Source organism: Podarcis raffonei, chromosome 1 (genome assembly GCF_027172205.1).
Source record: "Podarcis raffonei isolate rPodRaf1 chromosome 1, rPodRaf1.pri, whole genome shotgun sequence".
Taxonomy (NCBI): domain Eukaryota; kingdom Metazoa; phylum Chordata; class Lepidosauria; order Squamata; family Lacertidae; genus Podarcis; species Podarcis raffonei.
This window is the reverse complement of record NC_070602.1, coordinates 120423166-120444622: the sequence shown is the minus strand read 5'-3', so window position 1 is coordinate 120444622 and position 21457 is coordinate 120423166. Positions and strand designations below refer to the sequence as shown.

At 47.2% G+C, this 21457-nt stretch overlaps 1 protein-coding gene across 2 annotated transcripts; it reads left to right on the top strand.

Annotated features, from left to right (window-relative positions):
• Positions 1-421: 421 nt before the first annotated feature.
• On the top strand, positions 422-21457 carry NEMP2 (nuclear envelope integral membrane protein 2). 2 transcript variants are annotated; one of them, XM_053360430.1, is made up of 9 exons: positions 422-767; positions 4214-4329; positions 7484-7712; positions 7845-7917; positions 9367-9460; positions 13261-13375; positions 16095-16320; positions 17486-17662; positions 21077-21457. In XM_053360430.1, the coding sequence occupies exons 1-9, from the start codon at positions 644-646 to the stop codon at positions 21291-21293; spliced, it is 1371 nt and encodes a 456-aa protein (XP_053216405.1). In that variant the 5' UTR covers positions 422-643; the 3' UTR covers positions 21294-21457. The 2 variants fall into 2 exon arrangements, with proteins under 2 accessions (XP_053216405.1, XP_053216397.1); XM_053360422.1 differs by lacking the exons at positions 422-767; positions 4214-4329 and adding an exon at positions 5660-5735.

The window sequence follows — 21457 nt, the reverse complement described above, 5'->3', positions numbered from 1 at the left end:
TTCTAGCAGTTCCCTCACTGCGAGAAGTGAGGTTACAGGCAACCAGGCAGAGGTCTTTTAGGAGACATCTGAAGGCAGCCCTGTTTTTGATGTTTGATGTTTTATTGTGTTTTTAATATTCTGTTGGGAGCTGGGGTAATAATAATAATAATAATAATGCAAAAAAGTTCCCTGCATTGCAAGGGGGTTGGACTAGATGATCCTTGGGGATCCCTTCCAACTCTTCATATTCTATGATGAGACTGGCCAAAGGTCACCCAGTGAGCTGTCAGAGGGGATTCCCCCAGGGCAGTCCCGGGGAGGCACTTTCCTCCCCGTTTTCCTGCCTCCCTCTCCACCGCCTCGGGGCGCGTTTAATTTCATAGCCTTGAACTGCTTCTCCCAAACTCCCACTGCGGTGTGAGATCTCCTCCTAACCGCCCTCGAGGAGGCGACTTCCTTCCCCCGCGGTAGGGAGGAGCGCCTTGATCTCCTCCGCCCCCTCCAGCCCCGGCTAGCCGATCCCCCATCGCCGGGGCGCTACCAATGCGCAATTGCGCGCACAACAGAAGCGCTGGGCAAGTCGGTTCTCTGCATCCAGGCCTCGGCCGCCGCGGCTCTCGGCGCTTCCCGAGGCATCGCTTTGTTCAAACAGCGGCGGGCAATGCAGCTGGGATCCGGCGCGACCCGGCAGCGGCTGCCGCCGTATTTGGTGCTCCTGCCGCTGCTGTGCGCCCTAGCGGCGGTTCGGCCGGTCCGGTCCGGTGGCGCGCCGGCATTGCTCGCAGGTAAAGCGGCTGGAGGCTAACGCGCTGTTGGGCAGCGATCCTGAACTGCCTTTCTCAGCTTTGGGTCCCTAGAGGTTGATGGACTACAGCTCCCATCGTCCCTCGCCACTGGTCCTGCTAGCCAGGGATGATGGGAGTTGTAGTCCAACCAAACCTCTTGGGGACCCAAGGTTGAGAAAGGTGGTCGGATTTACCTCTGAGTAAACATGCATCCGATTCAGGGCTAGGCTGCAGTCCTAGGACCATAGGAGCCAACTCTGAGGGGGCTGAGGTCCCTTTGCCCCCCAAATATTTGTGGGGGGACCGGGGCCCCCCGAAAGTAGATGGGCCTTGCCATTCAAATGGTCAAATGGTGTGCTTGTGCTGCGTCATGTTCAAGTAGAGCAGGGCTTATCTGGACTTGGCCCCCCCCTCCAATCTTGTATCCAAATTGCCACTCCTGCCTTTGACGTTGAGGACAGGAGAAGCTGTAGTGCTTCCAGACGTTGTTGGACTAATGGGGGTTGGACTAGATGACCCCTGGGATACCTTCCAACACTATGATTCTTTGGTTCTGAAGGTCCACAGGTTCCCCATACCTGCTACTGCCATTCAGTAGGAATTTATGTAATTTGTGTAAACATGGGATAGGCTCGTGTGTTTACTTTTTCTCTCTGGTTGTGCGTTCAGTACTTTGTCTTGGCAGTACTTTGCTGCCCATAAATATTCCAGTTGTGTGCAAATGCCAATCAACCCTTGGCCTGTGATCCGGTAACCAGAATATGGGAGACTAAATAGCTTCATGGTGGTGCTGTGGTCTAAACCACAGAGCCTAGGGCTTGCCAATCAGAAGGTCGGTGATTTGAATCCCCACCACGGGGTGAGCTCCCGTTGCTCGGTCCCTGCTCCTGCCAACCTAGCAGTTTGAAAGCACGTCAAAGTGCAAGTAGATAAATAGGTACCGCTCCGGCGGGGAGGTAAACGGCATTTCCGTGCGCTGCTCTGGTTCGCCAGAAGCGGCTTAGTCATGCTGGCCACATGACCCGGAAGCTGTATGCCGGCTCCCTCGGCCAGTAAAGCGAGATGTGTGCCGCAACCCCAGAGTTGTCCGCGACTGGGCCTAATGGTCAGGGGTCCCTTTACCTTTATGTACATGTTTGTGTGAGGCACCCTGTAATCTCCCATCCACACTACTGATCAGAAGCTCTGTTAACTGCAAACCTAAATGGCTGGTATCCCCTCAAAGTCTCTCCCAAAGTTTTGTGCTGGTTTGTAACTTTGAGATTCAGTTCTGCATCATCAGATGCTTCAAAACAATTCTCGGGGCACAATGATCTTGATCTAAGATATATGTGTCAGCTTGCATTTCTTAGTACAGAAAGTATTGATCTGATGTGTAGAGATCTTTCCTATTGTAATTAATTCAAGAGGCTTCTCTGTGTGAAAGAAGCAAGCAGAAGTTTCATGATGTTTGAGTACAGCTGGTTTAAACTGGTTCTCTTCTTACCTTTTCTGTCAAGGTCATGCTGACTATAAAAGTAGGGCCAGAAGGAGCCTGGGTTTCACTTTCTATCTCTCTTCCTTCTGGTGTGGGGTTCTGTGCATAGTATGCTTAGTGTTAAAGTTTAGACTTATTATAAGTTATTTTAAGCTTAAGTCTGCTGCAACTGGATTTCTTATGGACAGTGCCAATCCTGAATGTATTGGATTGTGACCACTATGCTCATTTGCCTTCACTAGCAGTAAAGCTCTGCTGGATGAGATACAATTGCCTCTGGTCTATCTTGGGATTAATCCTGCAACGTGTTTAAGTTTTCCTTTGCTAACTATACATTGGAATCTACTCTGGATCAATATTGGGTAGAATCCCATGACAATATGAACTTGTACCCGAGAAGGGCTGGCTGATGTTACGGAAGACTTAGAGCAGTGGTTCCCAAACTGTTTGGTATGGTGACCCACAAATCCAAATTTACCTAATATGCATCCATTTATTGTCATTTGAAGTTAGACCTTAGGTCAGGGGTCAGCAAACTTTTTCAGCAGCTCCACTGTCCCTCAGACCTTGTGGGGGGCAGGACTATATTTTGAAAAAGAAAAAGAAACGAAAGAACAAATTCCTATGCCCCACAAATAACCCAGAGATGCATTTCAAATAAAGGCACACATTCTACTCATGTAAAAACACCAGGCAGGCCCCACAAATAACCCAGAGATGTATTTCAAATAAAAGGACACATTCTACTCATTTAAAAACACGCTGATTCCCGGACCTGGATTCTCCTGGATTGAGAAGGCAGTTGGGCCGGATCCAGCCCCCGGCCCTTAGTTTGCCTACCCATGCCTTAGGTCTTTGGCAGTTGCTGGGTTCATGCATTTTAACTGCAAGCTTGCCTGTTTTCAAGCAGCATGTGTGGCACCAAAGCAAAAAAAATAAAAATGTAATGGCCCTATTAATGTGGAATTTGTCGAAATATTTACAGTACTTCCAGAGTCATTTACACTTTAGTTTGTGCGGTGGGTGCTGCATTTAGGGATACTTATCAGCCAAGGAGAGCAATTTAAAAAGTAACAACCCCTTCGCTAACGAAATCAGTAAGATGAGATCCAGATATTTTAATCTGTTCAACTGCTGTTTCCAGTCATGTTGCAGTACTTTCTCTTAAGCCCAGATACAGTGGTACCTCGGGTTAAGTACTTAATTCGTTCTGGAGGTCCGTTCTTAACCTGAAACTGTTCTTAACCTGAAGCACCACTTTAGCTAATGGGACCTCCCGCTGCTGACGTGCCGCGATTTCTGTTCTCATCCTGAAGCAAAGTTCTTAACCTGAGGTACTATTTCTGGGTTAGCAGAGTCTGTAACCTGAAGCGTCTGTAACCCGAGGTACCACTGTATGCAGAAGCTGAATGTTATTCCACAGTAGCAAGAGCAATGCATCTTCTCATCTTCAGAAACACTCTCCACACACAGATCTTATGGCCCCTGGGACCTTAGGATTGTAGCCTGAATAGTGTAGCATGATTTCAAGTTACGACATGAAAAGCCAATTCCAGGTTTACTTCCAGCCTTATAGTGGGGCTGCAGGCCAGGCAGTTGCACCAATGCAATTTTTCATGGGCTGCATGCCTGCAGCCTAACACAGTAAAGCACATTCGTCTATTTTTTGCTGGGAGGGGTAAGGGGGGAGAGAAACTGGAATCATATTTTTCTGGCCACCTGTTGAGGATTGGACAGGAAGAGTCACAACAGCTTCTCTGTTGGAACAGTCTCAGCGGTAAGAATTTGGGGGTTTAGCAGTGGATTTTGCAGTGCCAGCATATCACACCTATTAAAAATACGCTGCCAATCAAGGTTTGCAACTGGGAAAATCGGTGTATACTGCATATTACATACTGCAACAGAAAAATGTTCGAGCGACTTGCATGCATCTCCAAACTTTGTGACGCCTTCTTCTTTCTCTGTCTAGAGAATAACTGTAGGCACTTGGAGACGATGGACGTCAGCCATAGTTTAGACCCGGCTTGCTACTGCTACATTCCGCATGGAAAGATACAGCTGAAAAATATTTGGTCAACTATTCAGGTACAGCCCCTGTCCATGACTCATTCATCCCAAGGGAACGTGGTGACTGTTCTTCTCCCTAAAGAATACAGTTCTCACGATGGAAGACTAATGTATTGGAAGACAACTGCCACATGTTGGCGTTTGGAAATGCCAGAAGGGGTGTTGTGTAGGAGAATATGGGAGGTGTGACGTGCTTTCCTTTCTATTGTGGGTAGGGAACTTTTGTGACATATCAACACCTTTCTTTTGAGTGGGCCTCTTTGCAAGACAAGCGCAGGAACAAATGTAAAAATCAGCTGCGGCATATGGTATCATAAATATTTCTCAGCAGCGAGTGTCTCTCTCTAACAGCAAAACAATATATTGAGAGGAAAGGCGGCAGCAAGAATCTTAGTTTTCTATCCCAACCAAAGTGGTCTGGCAGACAAAATTACTAGAATTTACAGAATTAGCAAAGATAAAGGGAAGAATTAGAGACCAAACGTTTATTAGATAGTGGGATATTCACAGAAAATATCTTAAAGAGCATTGTAAAAATGTGAATTCTCTGGCAGGCTTAGAAGGACCCCTGTAGAAGCATAGAAAATCGTATAGAATTAATGATACGGGATAAGACTGGAGTGATAACGAAGTGTTACATAAAAGTAACCCAGGACCCTCAATGGTGTGACTGGAAGTCATAATAGAAGTTGTGTTGTAAGAAATCCACTTACTTTTTGGAATTTGTATTACCTTTTGGTTTTTCGTTAGTTTTTTCTTTAAAAAAAAACTAATAAAGCAATAAAAAGAAGAGGAAATGCAGATGTACAGCTAAATCTGCTTTTGGGAGTCTTTCTTGCAGGTCAGCGAGCAGAAATTTTGGACAATGGGATTTAGGGCGTTGTGTTTAATGGGACTTAACTTCCCAGTATGTATGTTCTGGTACGCGTCTTAAGGTTGAAATCCCAAATTCTTTCCTGGGAGTCCCATTGCACTCAATAGGACTTACCTCAGACTAGATATGTACAGGACTGCACGGCATGTAGATATCTCCACCGCAAGCCTAGGTTGATTTTGTACTCAGAATCTTGGGAATTTTAGTTTTGGTGTGGGAGATCTGCCCCGTGCCGCAGATCTAAAGTTCCCAAGCTCCTCTGGAGAGACAGAATAACTGATAAATCAGTTTGTTGGATAGATCTGTCCCTCTGGGCTCAATCAGAGTGCCTTCAATACATAGACTTTCTGAAAAGAGCGGGAACATGGAATAAGCATCTCCCACTTCTGGGTAATATAGCGATGTGGCTCTCCAGATATTGTTGGACTCCCATGAGCCTCTGGCAAGATGGCCAGCGATCAGGCATGATGGGAACCATAGACTAGCAACAAGCGAAGGGTCGCAGCCTATCTATCCCTGCTGCAAAAGGCGATAGCTCTCCACCCCCAAGGTATTTTGATCCAAGGTTCTCTTCTTCAGCTCTGCTATTTGCGTTAAGAGAGAACGGACGAAAAAGAAGGCTTGGAAATCAAACCAGCTTATCCTGGACTCTCGCAGAAGCCTTATTGGGGCATGCCGCTTGTACGTAGCTCCTACACGTGAGCAAGGAGAAAGAAGCACCTTAAGTTGCTCCCTCTATATTTCTATTCTCCTCCTGCTCCACAACTTGGAAGCTGAAGTAGGAATCTCCACGACTTGTGGAGCAGAGACTCCATGCTTCAGATTTTCCCCTCCAACCCCAGGAGGTTGCTGGAAACAGTGGCAGGGCAGAGTGCTGTTGTGCTCAGGTCTGCCTTGTGGTTGTGGGGCTTCCCAGAGGTTTCTTCTTTCTTCTTTGGTGATCACTCGTAACTGAGTAAGATTGTCTTCCATGAACACGGTTTTAACAGTGAGACCGTAAGAGACTGTGAAGGCCAGTTCTGGACCCACATGTCCTTCCACAGTGGGGACATTGGTTTCCAAGCGGAAGTTGATCATGGTGTGGATTTGCCAAGTGTGCCTTCCTCTTAGCACCTTTCTCCCTTTCGTCCCGAGTTTGAGCTTCTTCAAAGCCCACATGACACCTTTGGTAAAGGCTGTTCTCCAATTGGAGCGCTCGCAGGCCAGAGTTTCCCAGTTGTCGGCGTTTATACGACATTTTAAAAGATTTGCCTTGAGAGAGTCTTTAAACCTCTTTTGTTGACCACCAGCATTATGCTTTTCATTTTTAAGTTCAGTCATGTGGTTGGCCGCTGTGAGAACAGAACACTGTTCTCAACAGTCCACTGGTGAGATTCAGCAGGGCTCTTGTTTCTCTTTTATGTTCTGCTTCTCTCTTATTTTGCACCCTCCAGCTCATGGAGGGCGATGGAGACAGCAGCACAGGGGGAAATGGGGTGTAGGACATTCATCCCCATTCACTCTGCTCCTATGCAGTCAGATCTATGATTATCTATCTATATCTATTGCGAGTGGTGCTGTGGGTTAAACCACAGAGCCCAGGACTTGCCAATCAGAAGGTCGGTGGTTCGAATCCACGTGACGGGGTGAGCTCCCATTGCTCGGTCCCTTCTCCTGCCAACCTAGCAGTTTGAAAGCACATCAAAGTGCAAGTAGATAAATAGGTACCACTCCGGCGGGAAGGTAAACGGCGTTTCCATGTGCTGCTCTGGTTCGCTAGAAGCAGCTTAGTCACGCTGGCCACATGACCCGTAAGCCCCTCGGCCAATAAAGCGAGATGAGCACCACAACCCCAGAGTCGGCCACGACTGGACCTAATGGTCAGGGGTCCCTTTACCTTTACCTATATCTATCTATCTATCATCTATCTATCTATCTATCTATCTATCTATCTATCTATCTATCTACAACTCCCATCATCCCTTGTCATTTGCTGCCCTGGCAGGGAATGATGGGAGTTGGAGTACCAACAACATCTGGAAGGCCGCAAGTTCACCGTCCCTGCTATAGGCAAAATCAAATTGGAAAAGTTATCTCAGAGTTTCCCAAACTTGGGTCTCCATCTCTTTTTTTGGACTACAACTCCCATAATCCCTGACCACTGGTCCTGCCAGCTAGGGGCGTTGGGAGTTGTAGTCCAAAAAACAGATGGCGACCCAAGTTTGGGAAACCCTGAGTTATGTGATTGTTGCTCATCCCTGCTCTGTTATTTCCTCCTGTCCTAAGCCGAGATGAATAATTCAGGTATCTTCTTTATAGGTGAAGATAAGCAGCACCGAAACATTTGAGGTGATGTCCATCCCAGAGGAACGAAATTGCCAAAGCTCTGAAAATCTGCTTGCCTTTTTCAAGTGCCTGTTTAACAATATTTGGCATTCAGGCGTGTCTAATGAAACCACAATATCAGCGAGCCTGTATGGAGAGAAAACCTGTTTCTGGGTGCAGCCTATGAACAAAGCACTCTTCACTGTACACACAAAACTAAACAGTGAGTCACTTTATTTAATCTGTTCGTAAAGTGCGCTTGTGTTATTGGAAGGATGCACAACAAGGAAGTGACTAGCTTAAAAATGAAGCAATGTGGACTTTCCTCCATTTTTTCCATTCTGTTCTGTTTTAGTGTTGGATCGGACACTCTTTCTGCTGTTTCTCACTGGCATCCTTCTCTTTCATTTTGCGCATAATCTGAGCAGGTGAGATTCAGCTTTGTTTCACTGGGTGTATCCCTTATGACTTTAACTTGCCGTTCACGAAAAAAGTGGTGATCCGTTGGCTGGAAGAAAAGCACTTGGGTTGCGGTGGGGAAGAGGCTTTGGAGACATAAACCCTTGTTAGTGGGCACAGAGAAAGGTTGAGGTCTTCTCTCCCATGCACCACTTTTGCTCTGAAAAACCAACCACTCATCTCTCCCTGTATATATATGATCGGGGGAGACCTGTGCCTTAAATATGTTGGCTTCTATTGCACAGAGTTTGAGCCAGAGTTGCAGGAAATCTGTTTGCACAGAGCTTCCCCCTTCCGTCGCACACAATTTGATCTAAGAAACATATCGTAGCCGTGGCAGTTTTTGAAACCTTTTTGCAAACAGTGCACCTGGTGGGGAGAGACAGCTATAGACAGCTTATCCATTGAGGAAGAGAGAGATGAGAGACAAAAATATAGCTAGCCTCGCTCTTTGGCTTTCCGGCCTTCCCATGTTGAGCAGGGAAAGTCTGAAGGGGGAGCGTTATACCTGTTTGCTTGAACACAATGAGAAGGCTCCATACGATTGGGATCCTTGCATGGGATGGTTGGAAATGGAGAGGGTGGGACTGGTGGATTGGAGTCAGAGGCAGCCAGTCACCCCACGCCTCTAACTCATGTTAATACCTTATTTTTCGCCCTATAGGGTGCACCGGCCCATAGGGCGCACCTAGTTTTTTTTGGGGGGTGGGGAATAAAGAAAAAAAATATTCCCCCCTCCAGGCGCAGGGCTGGGGCGGGGGAAGCCCGAGCTTCCCCCAACTCCAGCCCCCAGAACAGGCTGCTATCCGCAAGCCTTGGGAGCCCGGCGGGAGTTCCCACCGGTCTCCCCAGGCCTGCGGATATCTGCCCGAAGCCCGGGGCGCGCTCCGCTGTGCTCCCCGGGTTTTGGGCTGCAGGCTGATGTCCACAACCCTTGGGAGCCCGGCGGGAAGTCGCGCCGGGCTCCCAAGGCTTGCAGAGAGCTTCCTGAAGCCTGGAGAGCGAGAGTGTGCACCGACCCCTCTCGCTCTCCAGGCTTCAGCGAAAGCCTGCATTCGCCCCATAGGATGCACACACATTTCCCCTTCATTTTTGGAGGGGGGAAAGTGCGTCCTATAGGGCGAAAAATACGATATTTCCCAAGCAGAGCTTAGGAGGAAAAAAATGGGGGTTGTGAGCTGAGACTATGCAGGGACCCAGAGAGAGAGAGAGAGAGAGAGAGAGAGAGAGAGAGAGAGAGAGATTGAGGGTGCTCCCTATGGTATATTCGGGGAAGGTCAAATAATGTGGTATGTATAGGTATCCTCGCCCATAGGTCTCTAAAGTTTTAGTAAAATTGTGTTTTTGCATTTCTGTGTGTCTGAAACCACCTGCCCATCCACAAAAGTTCTAACAGCACCCCTCTGCTCTCAAAACAGGAGTATCACATTCTATTATTCTGCTGGAGTCACATTCGGTGTCCTTGCCACTCTAGTCTTTCTCCTTTTGATGCTTAAAAGATTTATTCCCAAGGTGAGTGTACCGCTGATAACATGAAACAGGCTAGATCAGTATATCGATGCTAAACTCTGCTTTTCAATGTCAGTTTGCTTTTCATCCATTCCCGGGCTTCCGAAAGAAATGATGTTATCAACGTATGATTCCTTTAAACAGCAACACGTCGCAGCCGAATTTCTGAAATTATTTGTGCAATTAATTATTCTGTCCTTTCAAGAAGCTCCTCTGAAATAATGGTTCTTTCCTTTGTTCCAACCTCTTCTTGGAGGAACCGGTAGCCCTGCAGACGTTGGCGGACTTCAACTCTCATCAGCCCTGCCAAGATAGCAAGTCATAGGATCATAGAATTGTAGAGTTGGAAGGGCTTGAACCTGCAACCTTGGCATTATCAGCGCCATGCTCTAACCAACTGAGCTAATCAACAATCAGGAATGATGGAAGTTGTGGTCCTTCAATGATTGGAGGGCTTGGCTTAGTGGGCGAGTCTAAGGCAGGAGCAAGTGGTAAATGAAGCCTTTGTATAATTCTTGACATAGTTTTGTTTTTCATCATGGGACAAACGATTCTGCAAGCAATAGCCTGGTCACTCTAGCCTGGAATCCCAGTGTGTGCTTTGCCCCTGAACCCCAAATCCCTGGCTTCATCTACTCCATGGGTAGGCAAACTAAGGCCCAGGGGCCGGATCTGGCCCAATGGCCTTCTCAATCCGGCCTACGGACAGTCCGGGAATCAGCATGTTTTCACATGAGTAGAATGTGTCCTTTTATTTAAAATGCATCTCTGGGTTATTTGTGGGGCATAGGAATTCATTCATTTCTCCCCCCCAAACAAAAATATAGTTTGGCCCCCCACAAGGTCTGAGGGACAGTGGACCGGCCCCCTGCTGAGAAAGTTTGCTGACCCCTGGTCTACTCCATCCTTCAGCTTCCTGTGTGGAGCAGGAAGTTCTCTTACAATCCCCCTTCAAAGCTTCCCACTCGGGGTGGGTGCTCAGAACAGATTTTGTGTGTGCAGCTTCACCTCCCGCTTCACACAACTCCCAGCAGCCCACAACCAGCATGGCCGATGGGGCAGAGAAGATGGGAAGTTGCAGTCCAGTAGCATCATCCTGGCATTAGATTGGGGAATAATATTAGCAAACTGACAAACCTAGACAGCATCTTAAAAAGCAGAAACATCACCTTGCCAACAAAGGCCCGTATACTTAAAGCTATGGTTTCCCCAGTAGTGATGTATGGAAGTGAGAGCTGGACCATAAAGAAGGCTGATCGCCGAAGAATGGATGCTTTTGAATTATGGTGCTGGAGGAGACTCTTGAGAGTCCCATTGACTGCAAGAAGATCAAACCTATCCATTCTTAAGGAAATCAGCCCTGAGTGCTCACTGGAAGGACAGATCGTGAAGCTGAGGCTCCAATACTTTGGCCACCTCATGAGAAGAGAAGACTCCCTGGAAAAGACCCTGATGTTGGGAAAGATGGAGGGCACAAGGAGAAGGGGACGACAGAGGATGAGATGGTTGGACAGTGTTCTCAAAGCTACCAGCATGAGTTTGACCAAACTGCGGGAGGCAGTGGAAGACAGGAGTGCCTGGTGTGCTCTGGTCCATGGGGTCACGAAGAGTCAGACATGACTAAACGACTAAACAACAACAACAATTAGCAAACTGCCAGCATATTTCACGTGTGACTTAAAAGGGAAACGGCAGCAGGAAGTTCTCGTTGCGTGAGAGACATTAGAGGAGTGTTGAGAAATTATAGGGGTGTTGAGTGGGTTTGTAAAAGAGTCCTCTTCTCTAACCTACTTTATAGGCTCAGCCTGGTACCTGGATGTAGGTAACACCCCAGTAAGAATTAAAATTACAGTTGTACCTTGGAAGTCGAACAGAATCCGTTCCGGAAGTCCGTTTGACTTCCAAAACATCTGGAAACCAAAGCAGGCTTTTGATTGGCTGCAGGAAGCTCCTGCAGCCAATCAGAAATTGCGGAAGCCCCAGCGGACGTTTGGCTTCCAAAAGAATGTTGAAAAACCGGAACAGTCACTTCTGGGTTTGCGGCTTTCAGGAGCCAAAATTTTCGAGAACTAAGCTGTTCGAAAACCCAGGTACGACTGTACATGAGACAGCGTCTTTATCTGATTGAGAATGCAACCTATTTACCCGCTTTAGGCAAAGCTGTGCCTTTTGCATCCGGTTTCTCCACATTCCAGACTGATGTGACCCCCCCCCGCCTACCCCCCGATTATGTTAATGTGTTGACATGGGTGCTGACATGATCGTGACAGCTCTGTTGCACATTCACACAGCCTTTAGGAAATGTGATAAAACGTCCTTGTTCACTTGACGTCTGATTTATGAGACAGTTGTTTGAAACGTACTGTCGGACTAATGGCCTGCGTTTTGTGTCAGGTTTTTATTTTGGGTGGAGGGGAGATTGTTGTATCTAGCAAACAGTGGGCTCTGTGCGCATGAACCTATATGTACACTAGTGGCCAAAATTGTGGAAGTGTATTTCTGAGGTTTGATGGCTCATAACACCACTTTTTTTTGGGGGGGGGGAGTAATACCATAAAAGTATATATCAGTGGAAAGCTAACGTAATTGTCAGAGCTGCCCGAGGTCCCAGCTCACAAAGGACCAACGCCGCTTCGTTGTTAAGTACGAAAGTCTTTATTGAAGTTCAGTTTCACTTTCACAGCCGCAGCGTGCAGCCCTACGTCTCAAACTAGACCCCTGAAGCTCCGTCTGAATCTCCTCCCCCCAGACACCAGTTTAAGACTCTAGCCTTGCTCCACCTCTTCCTTTGCTCTTTCCTCCTCTGGTTCCGCCTGTCTGTCGGGGTCTCGCCCTTCCTAGACTCTTCTGACGCTGAGTCCCCTGAGTCTTCCCCCTCCCTCCGGCGGGCTTTAGGACCTAGTTCCCAATCCGGGTCTCCTGCTGTCCCGCGCGCCTGTACATTTGAACTTGGCGTGCGCACCCAGCCAGTAACCTTCCTCCTGACCTTTTCACTGCTGCTGTCACTGTTTCCCCCTTCGGGGAGGCTAGCTGTAACTGACCTCCCCTCCGTTCCCCCACTCTCCGATGGAGGCGTGGTCAGCCCTGATTCATCTTCTCTCCCCGCTGGAGGAGACGCTGGTCCTGACACATGTGACTCTTCCCCCCCACTACGCTCTGGTGGGGAAGCTGGTCCTGATCCCCAGCTGCTGCTTTGGGAGTCCCCGCTGGCCCCTTGTTTCTGGTGCATCCCCCCTGGGACCCCCCGTGCTCTGACCATCGGCGCCCCCTTCTGGGAATCTTCTGATTCGCTGGAGAAGCTCATGGAATCTCTCGGGTCACTGTCATACTCCCCTACGCTGCCCTCGGAATCTTCCCCTTCGCTCTCCATTTCCTCTCTCCCCTGTGCTTCTGCTCCTGAGCCCCTGACAGTAATGAAGAATGTAATGCAACAAGGTTTGTTCAATTATCTGTATTCTATCAAAAGTTATAGCCAAATAACCATGAAAAGGCGTGTTTAGAGAGCCAATCAGGTGCCATCTTGTTTTGGCAATCATGGCTCATAACACTACTTTTTGGGGGGAGTAATACCATAAAATTATTTAACAATGGAAAGATAATTTAATGAAGAATTATACATCTTTCTGTTGATATATAATTTTGTGGTATTACTCCCCAAAAAGTGGTGTTATGAGCCATCAAACCTCGGATGTACACTTTCTCCAAAAGGTTTCAACAATTTTGGCCACTAGTGTATGCACAAACAAACAAATTGCCATTTTTGTTCATCTGACTCCCTTTTTATCTTCTCTCACCATCGTTAGGTAAGCACTTTCTGGATTTTAATGAGCGGCTGCTGGTTCTCTTCCCTCTATTTTCTTTACACGTGGAAAGAGGATTTGAAATGGCTGTGGCATCACTGCACACACTATGTACTAGGTAAGAGAATGTATAGAAACAGAAAACTGAAAGTGAACATTAGGCTGTGTCACACAGAAGGCATTGTCATTCATAAAACAGAAGATTTCTAAAATAGCACTTCCCCCTCTAAGGTTTTAAAGTTGCAGCCACTGGCTTTGTTCACAAGTGAATATCGCAATATCTAAGAAACGTAAGAGAAGTTCTCCTGGCTTGGACGCAAGCCAGGTTTGTTCATGGGAATAAGACGGTTTGAGCATATTAGACCAATCCTGGTCCGACTGTACTGGCTACCAATTAGTTTCCGGGCCAGATTCAAAGTGCTGGTCTTGGACCTATAAAGCCTTAAACGGCTCAGGACCACAATACCTCAAGGACCATCTCTTCCCATATGAACCTACCCGGACCCTAAGATCATCTTCTGAGGCCCTTCTTCGTGTGCCTCCTCCCCGAGAGGTCTGGAGGGTGGCAACACGAGAATGGGCCTTTTCTGCAGTGGCTCCCTGTCTGTGGAATACTCTCCCCAGGGAAGTTCGCCTGGCGCCTTCATTATACACCTTTAGGCACCAAGCAAAAATGTTCCTTTTTAACCAGGCCTTTGGATGATCTGTTTGACATCCTATACCCTTTAAAATGTGGCTCTTTTCTGGGTGGGTGGGGTGTTATTGGGTTGTTGTTTTTATTCTGATTATATACGTTGTGATCTTTTTTGTGAACCGCCCTGAGGCCTCTGGGTATATTATTATTAATAATAATAATAGCAACAACAACAAGAAGTTCAGCATCAGCTTTTCACAATGGCCAAACAGAGATCTATGGGAAGGCTGTAAGCAGGACATGAGCACAACTGTACAGTGGTACCTCGGGTTACATACACTTCAGGTTACAGACTCCGCTAACCCAGAAATAGTACCTCGGGTTAAGAACTTTGCTTCAGGATGAGAACAGAAATCGTGTTCTGGCGGCGCGGCAGCAGCAGGAGGCCCCATTAGCTAAAGTGGTGCTTCAGGTTAAGAACAGTTTCAGGTTAAGAACAGACCTCCGGAACGAATTAAGTACTTAACCCGAGGTACCACTGTTCTCTCCTCTAGCTTAGCACTACATCTAAACTGCGGGTCATGGTTTTGTTTCACCCCAAACCACGACCTGTAACCAAGGTTTGCACTTGTCTTACTGATTGTGGTTTGTTTGGACGTAACCCTAACCCATCGATCGTGGTTTGTTTCTCCCTGGCAACAGCAGGAAAGAGCAAAGGGGGCGAGACCAATAGAGTCACAGTAAACCATTGCCCACGGTTTACTGTGACGATCAGGGTGCCTGATAAACAATGGCCATTGTTGTGGGACCTTGCAATTAGGCTGAAATCCTGTGCACACTTACATTGGGGGTAAGCTCCGCTGAAGGCAGTAGGGACTTGCTTCCAGTAAATAGGGAAGGTATCGGGCTTCGTAATTGAGCTCACTTCAGTTTCTTTTTAAAGTTTTATCCAAATGAGATTCTAAAATGTTCCCTTATGTTTTGTTTTGTTTTTGAAATGAATGTGCACCTCAGCTTTTTTATCCACATAAAGAGGTTACACCAGAAACCGAATGTGTGAACTTGCCCACAAGGGTCTCTTTATTCCACGAGGTGGAAAGCAGACTTTGCAAATACAGTGGTACCTCAAGTTACATACGCTTCAGGTTACATACGTGTCAGGGAACTGGAGACAGAGAAGGGGGAGTCAATGGGAACTTACCGGGAGAAGGTTCCTTTTATAAGCAGCTGTTCGTCTTCGGATGAGAGAGAAGACGAAGGGGGGTCAGAGGGGAGTGACTCTGAGAGGGAGGAGGTACTTCCTGGACCAAGCACCTCTCATCAGAGAGGAAGAAGGGGGGCTGGGCTTAGACATTGGTTATGCTGGCCCAAAAGCGGAAAGAAGCCAGTCAGGACAACTAACCGACCATGATGAAGTCGCACTTTTGAACTGCTTGTATATACCGTATTTTTTGCTCTATAAGACTCACTTTTTCCCTCCTAAAAAGTAAGGGGAAATGTGTGTACGTCTTATGGAGCAAATGCAGGCTGCGCAGCTATCCCAGAAGCCAGAACAGAAGGGGGATTGCTGCTTTCACTGCGCAGCGATCCCTCTTGGTGTTCTGGCTTCTGAGATTCAGAATATTTTTTTCCTTGTTTTCCTCCTCCAAAAACTAGGTGCGTCTTGTGGTCTGGTGCGTCTTATAGAGTGAAAAATACGGTAGCTTCAAAGAGGCAGTAAATCTCGTAAATATGGTTGGATTCCCAGACTTTTATCTTCATTAAACACTCACAACTCACTGCCTGACAATACGCTTCAGGTTACAGTCTCCGCTAACCCAGAAATAGTGCTTCAGGTTAAGAACTTTGCTTCAGGATGAGAACAGAAATCGTGCTCTGGCGGCAGCGGGAGGCCCCATTAGCTAAAGTGGTGCCTCAGGTTGAGAACAGTTTCAGGTTAAGAACGGACCCTCAGAACGAATTAAGTACTTAACCCGAGGTACCACTGTAAATTTATCAGCTTGCCTGCCTTTCGTACGGTCATGTGCGACATTGCAGCACCATGGAAGCTCCCTTCCAGTTGAAGTCATTTCGCCTGGTCTCCTAGAACTGATTCTTACCACAAATAATAGGGCAAGGGGCAATTTACTAGCTTGAAATAAGCTAAGATAGTAGAGTTCCTTCCTTGTTGATCTTTGTATGGTTTTGTTGTTTGCTTTTCCAGGGTATTGCCTGATAGTCGGATCCATCAGTTTTGGTTTTTGTCACAAGCATGGGCCGCTCAAGAGTGAACAGAGTATGAACCTTCTGATGTGGACACTACAATTTATAGGCTTGGTTTTCATTTATGTTGGCATTTCCATTCCAGTGGTTGCCTATGCAGTCATTGTCACCATGCTGTGTTCAAAAATCCTGCTTTATCCTCTTAGACTATTCGGCTACATTGGCAGGTTAGTATCCTTTTGGGCTGTTAAACCACTGGATGAACAACCCCCTTTAATGGACATGTTTCCTCCCACCGTGTATGGAATGCAGGATCTGCCCACATCTGTTGGCTTGGATCATGTTACTTAAGAAATATTTTTTATTGGTTCTGGAGAAAGCATGGGTTGGAAGGGACTTGGGTGAGAGTTGGCCATCCTCTAATACGGGCCTACATCTGTTATATTCTATGTATACCTTGGCAGTACGCTTCTCTTGTCGATAATACACAAGATTGCACAAACAGTGCATTCTAAAATAAAGCACAAGCGCACCTTTTCCAGCACATCTTCCCTTTGATGGCATCCCTGTTAAGTGCAGCTGCTTTCACGACTCGCAAGAAGGGGCTGTTTGTTTTCCACTCTGCCTTTTAAAGAAGGTGCCCAGCAAAGGATGTTGTGGGTGGTTTAAAGGCAGGTGCTGTTTTAGCACACATATAAAAATAGGAATATTGGGCATGAGCCAGTGAATAAGCTCCCTTCACAGAAGGACCTTGGCTTCCACAATGGGGCTTTTCCTCAACCTCTCTGGCCCCTGTGCCTTCCCCAAATTGGCTCCAGAGAGGGGAATAATAATAATAATAATAATTTATAATAATTTATACCCCGCCCTCCCCAGCCAAGACCGGGCTCAGGGCAGCTAACAACCAATAATAAAAACAAGCTGATTGAAATACAACTTTAAAAACAAGATTAAAATACAACATTAAAACAATTAAAATATTAAAGAACATTAAAGAAGAGGACTTACCCCATTCAGATGGAACAGCCAACGTAGCACCATGTTGAATTCCTCCCCAAGCAGTATTTTAATTTTAATTAGATTAGATTAAAATATAATTGAAAAGTTAATCGGTGTTTTAATTTGCAAATGCAGGGCTAAGGAGAAGGGGAAGCTTGGGAGTTTTTTGCCTTGTAGCATTTGTTATTTGAAAACATTGCTTCCTTCCCTGTTCCCTAGCGTTCTATATATGGTCTGCAGCCTGGTGGGGAGAGCGCTGTCTTGTTTAGGATCCATTACAGTGCGGCTACAAACAAGTTCTAATTCCCCATTGTCACACACTTTTTTTGTATTTCAAATCCACGGAGCAGCTTTCGATCCGCCAGCTGTGGCCTTTTGTTTTCTCCTTTTCAGAAAAGCCAGCCGGCTCTTCACATCAGAAAAGTTGGAGGTTCGTTACCTGACTGAAGAAGAGTATCGGGAGCAGGGTGAACAGGAGACCCTCAAAGCCTTAGAGGACCTACGAACCTTCTGCCGTCGCCCCGATTTCCCTTCGTGGGTAGCAGTGGTGAAGCTGCAGTCGCCGCAAAGGTAGGAACTTTCTTCTTCTTTAGGCCAATCAAAATTTCACAGAATAGCATGCCAGCTTTTGAGTTCCACAGAACTCTTCATCAGAGTTCCACAGAACCTTCTGCCGTCACCCTGATTTCCCCTCGTGGGTAGCAGTGGTGAAGCTGCAGTCGCCACAAAGGTAGAAACTTTCACAGAATAGCATGCCAGCTTTTGAGTTCCACAGAACTCTTCATCAGAGTTCCACAGAACTCTTCATCAAAGCAGCAGGGGCAGTGTAAGTGTGGATCTTAGCTGATGGCAGTGCCACAGGCCTGCAGCTGGTGAGAGTCTTGAGGCAGAATTTATTCACAAAGTAGCTTTCTAAAGGAAAAGGGTGGCTTTCCCCCAAAGCGAGTCTGTATGAGAAGGACGGTAAGGAAGCATTCATTTGCTTTAGGCCAGGGGTGCAAGGAAGCTGTGGGCCTTCGGATGTTGTTGGACTACAATTCCCATCATCCCTATTGGCCATAGGGCTGGGCTGATGGGAGGTGGAGTCTAACAGCATCTGGGGTCAAGGACACTGGTTCCTCATCCCTGGTGTAGGCTGAATCTAGGAGCCGCTTACTAAGCAGAGTTGTTGAGTTTTAATCAAGTTATAAACTGCCCTTCTGCAACAGGATTATTATTATTATTTGGGGGGGCGGGGTTGGGAGAAAGTTTTATTAACTCTTCACATTGCAATAAAAAACAAACTAGTAACACACAAAAAAGCAAAAGAATAAAAATACAGAGAAAAGGTAGTAGAAACAGGTAAGTAGACAGGTAAGTACATAATCCTCTCTCACAGATATATCTTTTGTCCCATACAGAAAAGGGTGCGTGCTTTCAGCTCATAACTGGGGGCGTCCCTTTCATCTCTCAGCCTCTCACCCCTGTTTAGGGAAATTTTTAATGCTTGATTTTTTATCATGTTTTTAATATTATGTTGGGAGCTGCCCAGAATGGCTGGGGAAACCAGCCAGATGGGCGGGGTATAATTTATTATTGTTATTGTTGTTATTACAGTGGTACCTATGGATGCAAACGGGATCCGTTCTGGAGCCCCGTTCACATCCTGAAGTGAACGTAACCCGCGACTGCGCGGGTCGCGATTGGCCCCTTCCACGCATGACGTCATTTTGAGCATCTGCGCATGCGCAAGCGGTGAAACTCGGAAGTAACGCGCTCCGTTACTTCCGGGCCACCGCGGAGCATAACCTGAAAACACTCAACCTGAAGCACATATAACCCGAGGTATGATTGTATTATTATTACAGTGGTACCTCGGGTTACGTACGCTTCAGGTTACATACGCTTCAGGTTACAGACTCCGCTAACCCAGAAATAGTACCTTGAGTTAAGAACTTTGCCTCAGGATGAGAACAGAAATCGCGCCGCGGCAGCAGGAGGCCCCATTAGCTAAAGTGGTGCTTCAAGTTAAGAACAGTTTCAGGTTAAGAATGGACCTCCGGAACGAATTAAGTACGTAACCAGAGGTACCACTGTATTATTATCACTACTACTACTGAGAGACTTCCCCTTCGCTGCCTCTCACACAGAGACCAAACATCACCTTCACCCGCGTGCAATTCTTACCCAAATTCAGTAAGATAAAATAATTAAGAGAAATAATAGTAAAATACTTAAGAGGAGAAAATAAGAATGGTAACAAAACAGAAAGAGATGGAAAGAAGGTTGAGAGCAACTTCCTACCATCCGTTAGTTATGCCAGCAAGTATTCCTCATCATAGTCCAGGTATCATGTATAACTGGCGACCAGTGCTAGCTTATGCTTGCTTTGCCCATTTCCCCCCCACTTGAAATGCAAAGACACAAACGTGTCTTGAAAGATGTGGGAGATATTGCCGGTGCTAAGAACGCAGTGGGTGTGGTGGACAAGAGTTTCCGAGCGGCACTTTTATATATAGCGCTCTATGACATAGCTGTCAACCGTCCCTTATTTGGCGGGAAAGTCCCTTATCCCAGCGCCGTGTCCCGCTGCTGTCCCTTATTGATGATGTCCCTTAAATTTCCCAGGTTTCAAAGGAAGCAGCTCCTCTCCCTCCCTCCCTGCTGGCCAGGGAGGAGGGAAGCTCCAACTGTGTTGCTTGGCTGCCTGGCCTGCCCCCCTCCGGCCTCCTCTCACCAGCCTCGGCCCCCAGGAGCCCCTCCCCGCCGGGACTGAGGAGCCTTGAGAGGAGAGCGAGGGCAACCATAAAGAAAGCAGTTCAGAGAGAGGAGGAGGAGGCGCGGGCAGGTGTTCCAAGGGCTAACCATAGAGGGGAAAGCGGAGGAAGGACCGCAAGCGCTTCTCCCATAGATTTGTAGTGGTAGACTAGCATAGATGGTCTGATCTGTGGGTTTACTTCGGGAACTATTCCCCCCCCCCCCGCCTGATGGAACTGAGAGCTGCAGATGGAGCACGAGAGAAAAGATACAGAACTGCAGCAGCATCTTTGTAGCTTGGACTTCGTTTTGCGCGAAAAGTGGTTGCTGCTTGTAGTTATTTAATTGCAGTGTTTCATCAGATGGTGTCTTGAGCAGCAACCTCTGGAAACGAAGGGCTAAAAACTGGCGCTGCTCTCCCAAATTATCTGGTCCCTTTAAACTTTAACTTTCATCTCCAGGCTTGACTACTGTAATTCGCTCTACGCGGGGCTGCCCTTGAAGCTGTCCCAGAAACTGCAGTGGGTGCAGAATGCTGCAGTGAGGCTCCTCACGGGGTCTCTGCCATGGGAGCATATTTTCCAGCTGCACTGGCTCCCGGTGGAGTACAGGGTCAGATTTAAGGTGCTGCTTTCGACCTTTAAAGCACTTCACGGCCTAGGACCCTCGTACCTATGGGACCGCCTCTCCCGGTATGCCCCACGGAGAGCCTCAAGGTCCATAAATAGCAACACCCTAGTGGTCCCGGGCCCTAAGGAAGTTAGATTGGCTTCAACCAGAGCCAGGGCCTTTTCAACTCTGGCTCAGGCCTCGTGGAACGCTCTGCCTCATGAGACCAGGGCCCTGCAGGATCTGATTTCTTTCCGCAGGGCCTGTAAGACAGAGTTGTTCCGCCTGGCCTTTGGCTTGGAGCCAGTTTGATTCCCTCCCTCTCTTTCTTTTTTCCTTTCCTTCTCCTCCTGCGATGAGGCTACATTTTAATATTTTAATGTTTCAATATTTTAATGTTGTATTTTTTGTTTTTAAGTTGTAATCATTCAACTTGTTTTTATTATTGCTTGTAAGCCGCTCTGAGCCCGGCCTTGGCTGGGGAGGGCGGGGTATATATAAAAATTATTATTATTATTATTATTTATTATTATTTTAGCTGGTTGACTAAAATCCCTTATTTTCGAGGCTGCTGGTCCCTTATTTTCAAATCTGTAAGTTGACAGCTATGCTTTATGATCTCTCCTGCCCCACCCCTAGATTTGCAAAATTTGTCCTGGGGCTTCCGCACGTGTCGCCTGAGGAAGTGGCCGCCCACGACGAGCAGTACGGCTTGGGAGGGGCAGCCTTAGAAGAGCAACTTTTTAATCCAGAGGCCGAGGCGGAGCCAGACCGCCAAAATGAGCCCTGCGAGGTGGAGGAAGATCCCAAGGAAGAGGAACAAAAGCAAAACTTTTTCAGTAAAGATGTTCTCTGAGTCACACTGTCTGGAGGTAGCGGAACGCACCACAGTTTTGCAAGTGAGTGAGAATTCCCAGAACGGACCTTGAAAGGTTCTGCTTTCTGAACTGCACTGCAGGGGGCAGCCAAGATTTTCCGAAGGAGTCTTTTCTGCCGCTTCAGGTCTCTTTTTGCAACCTT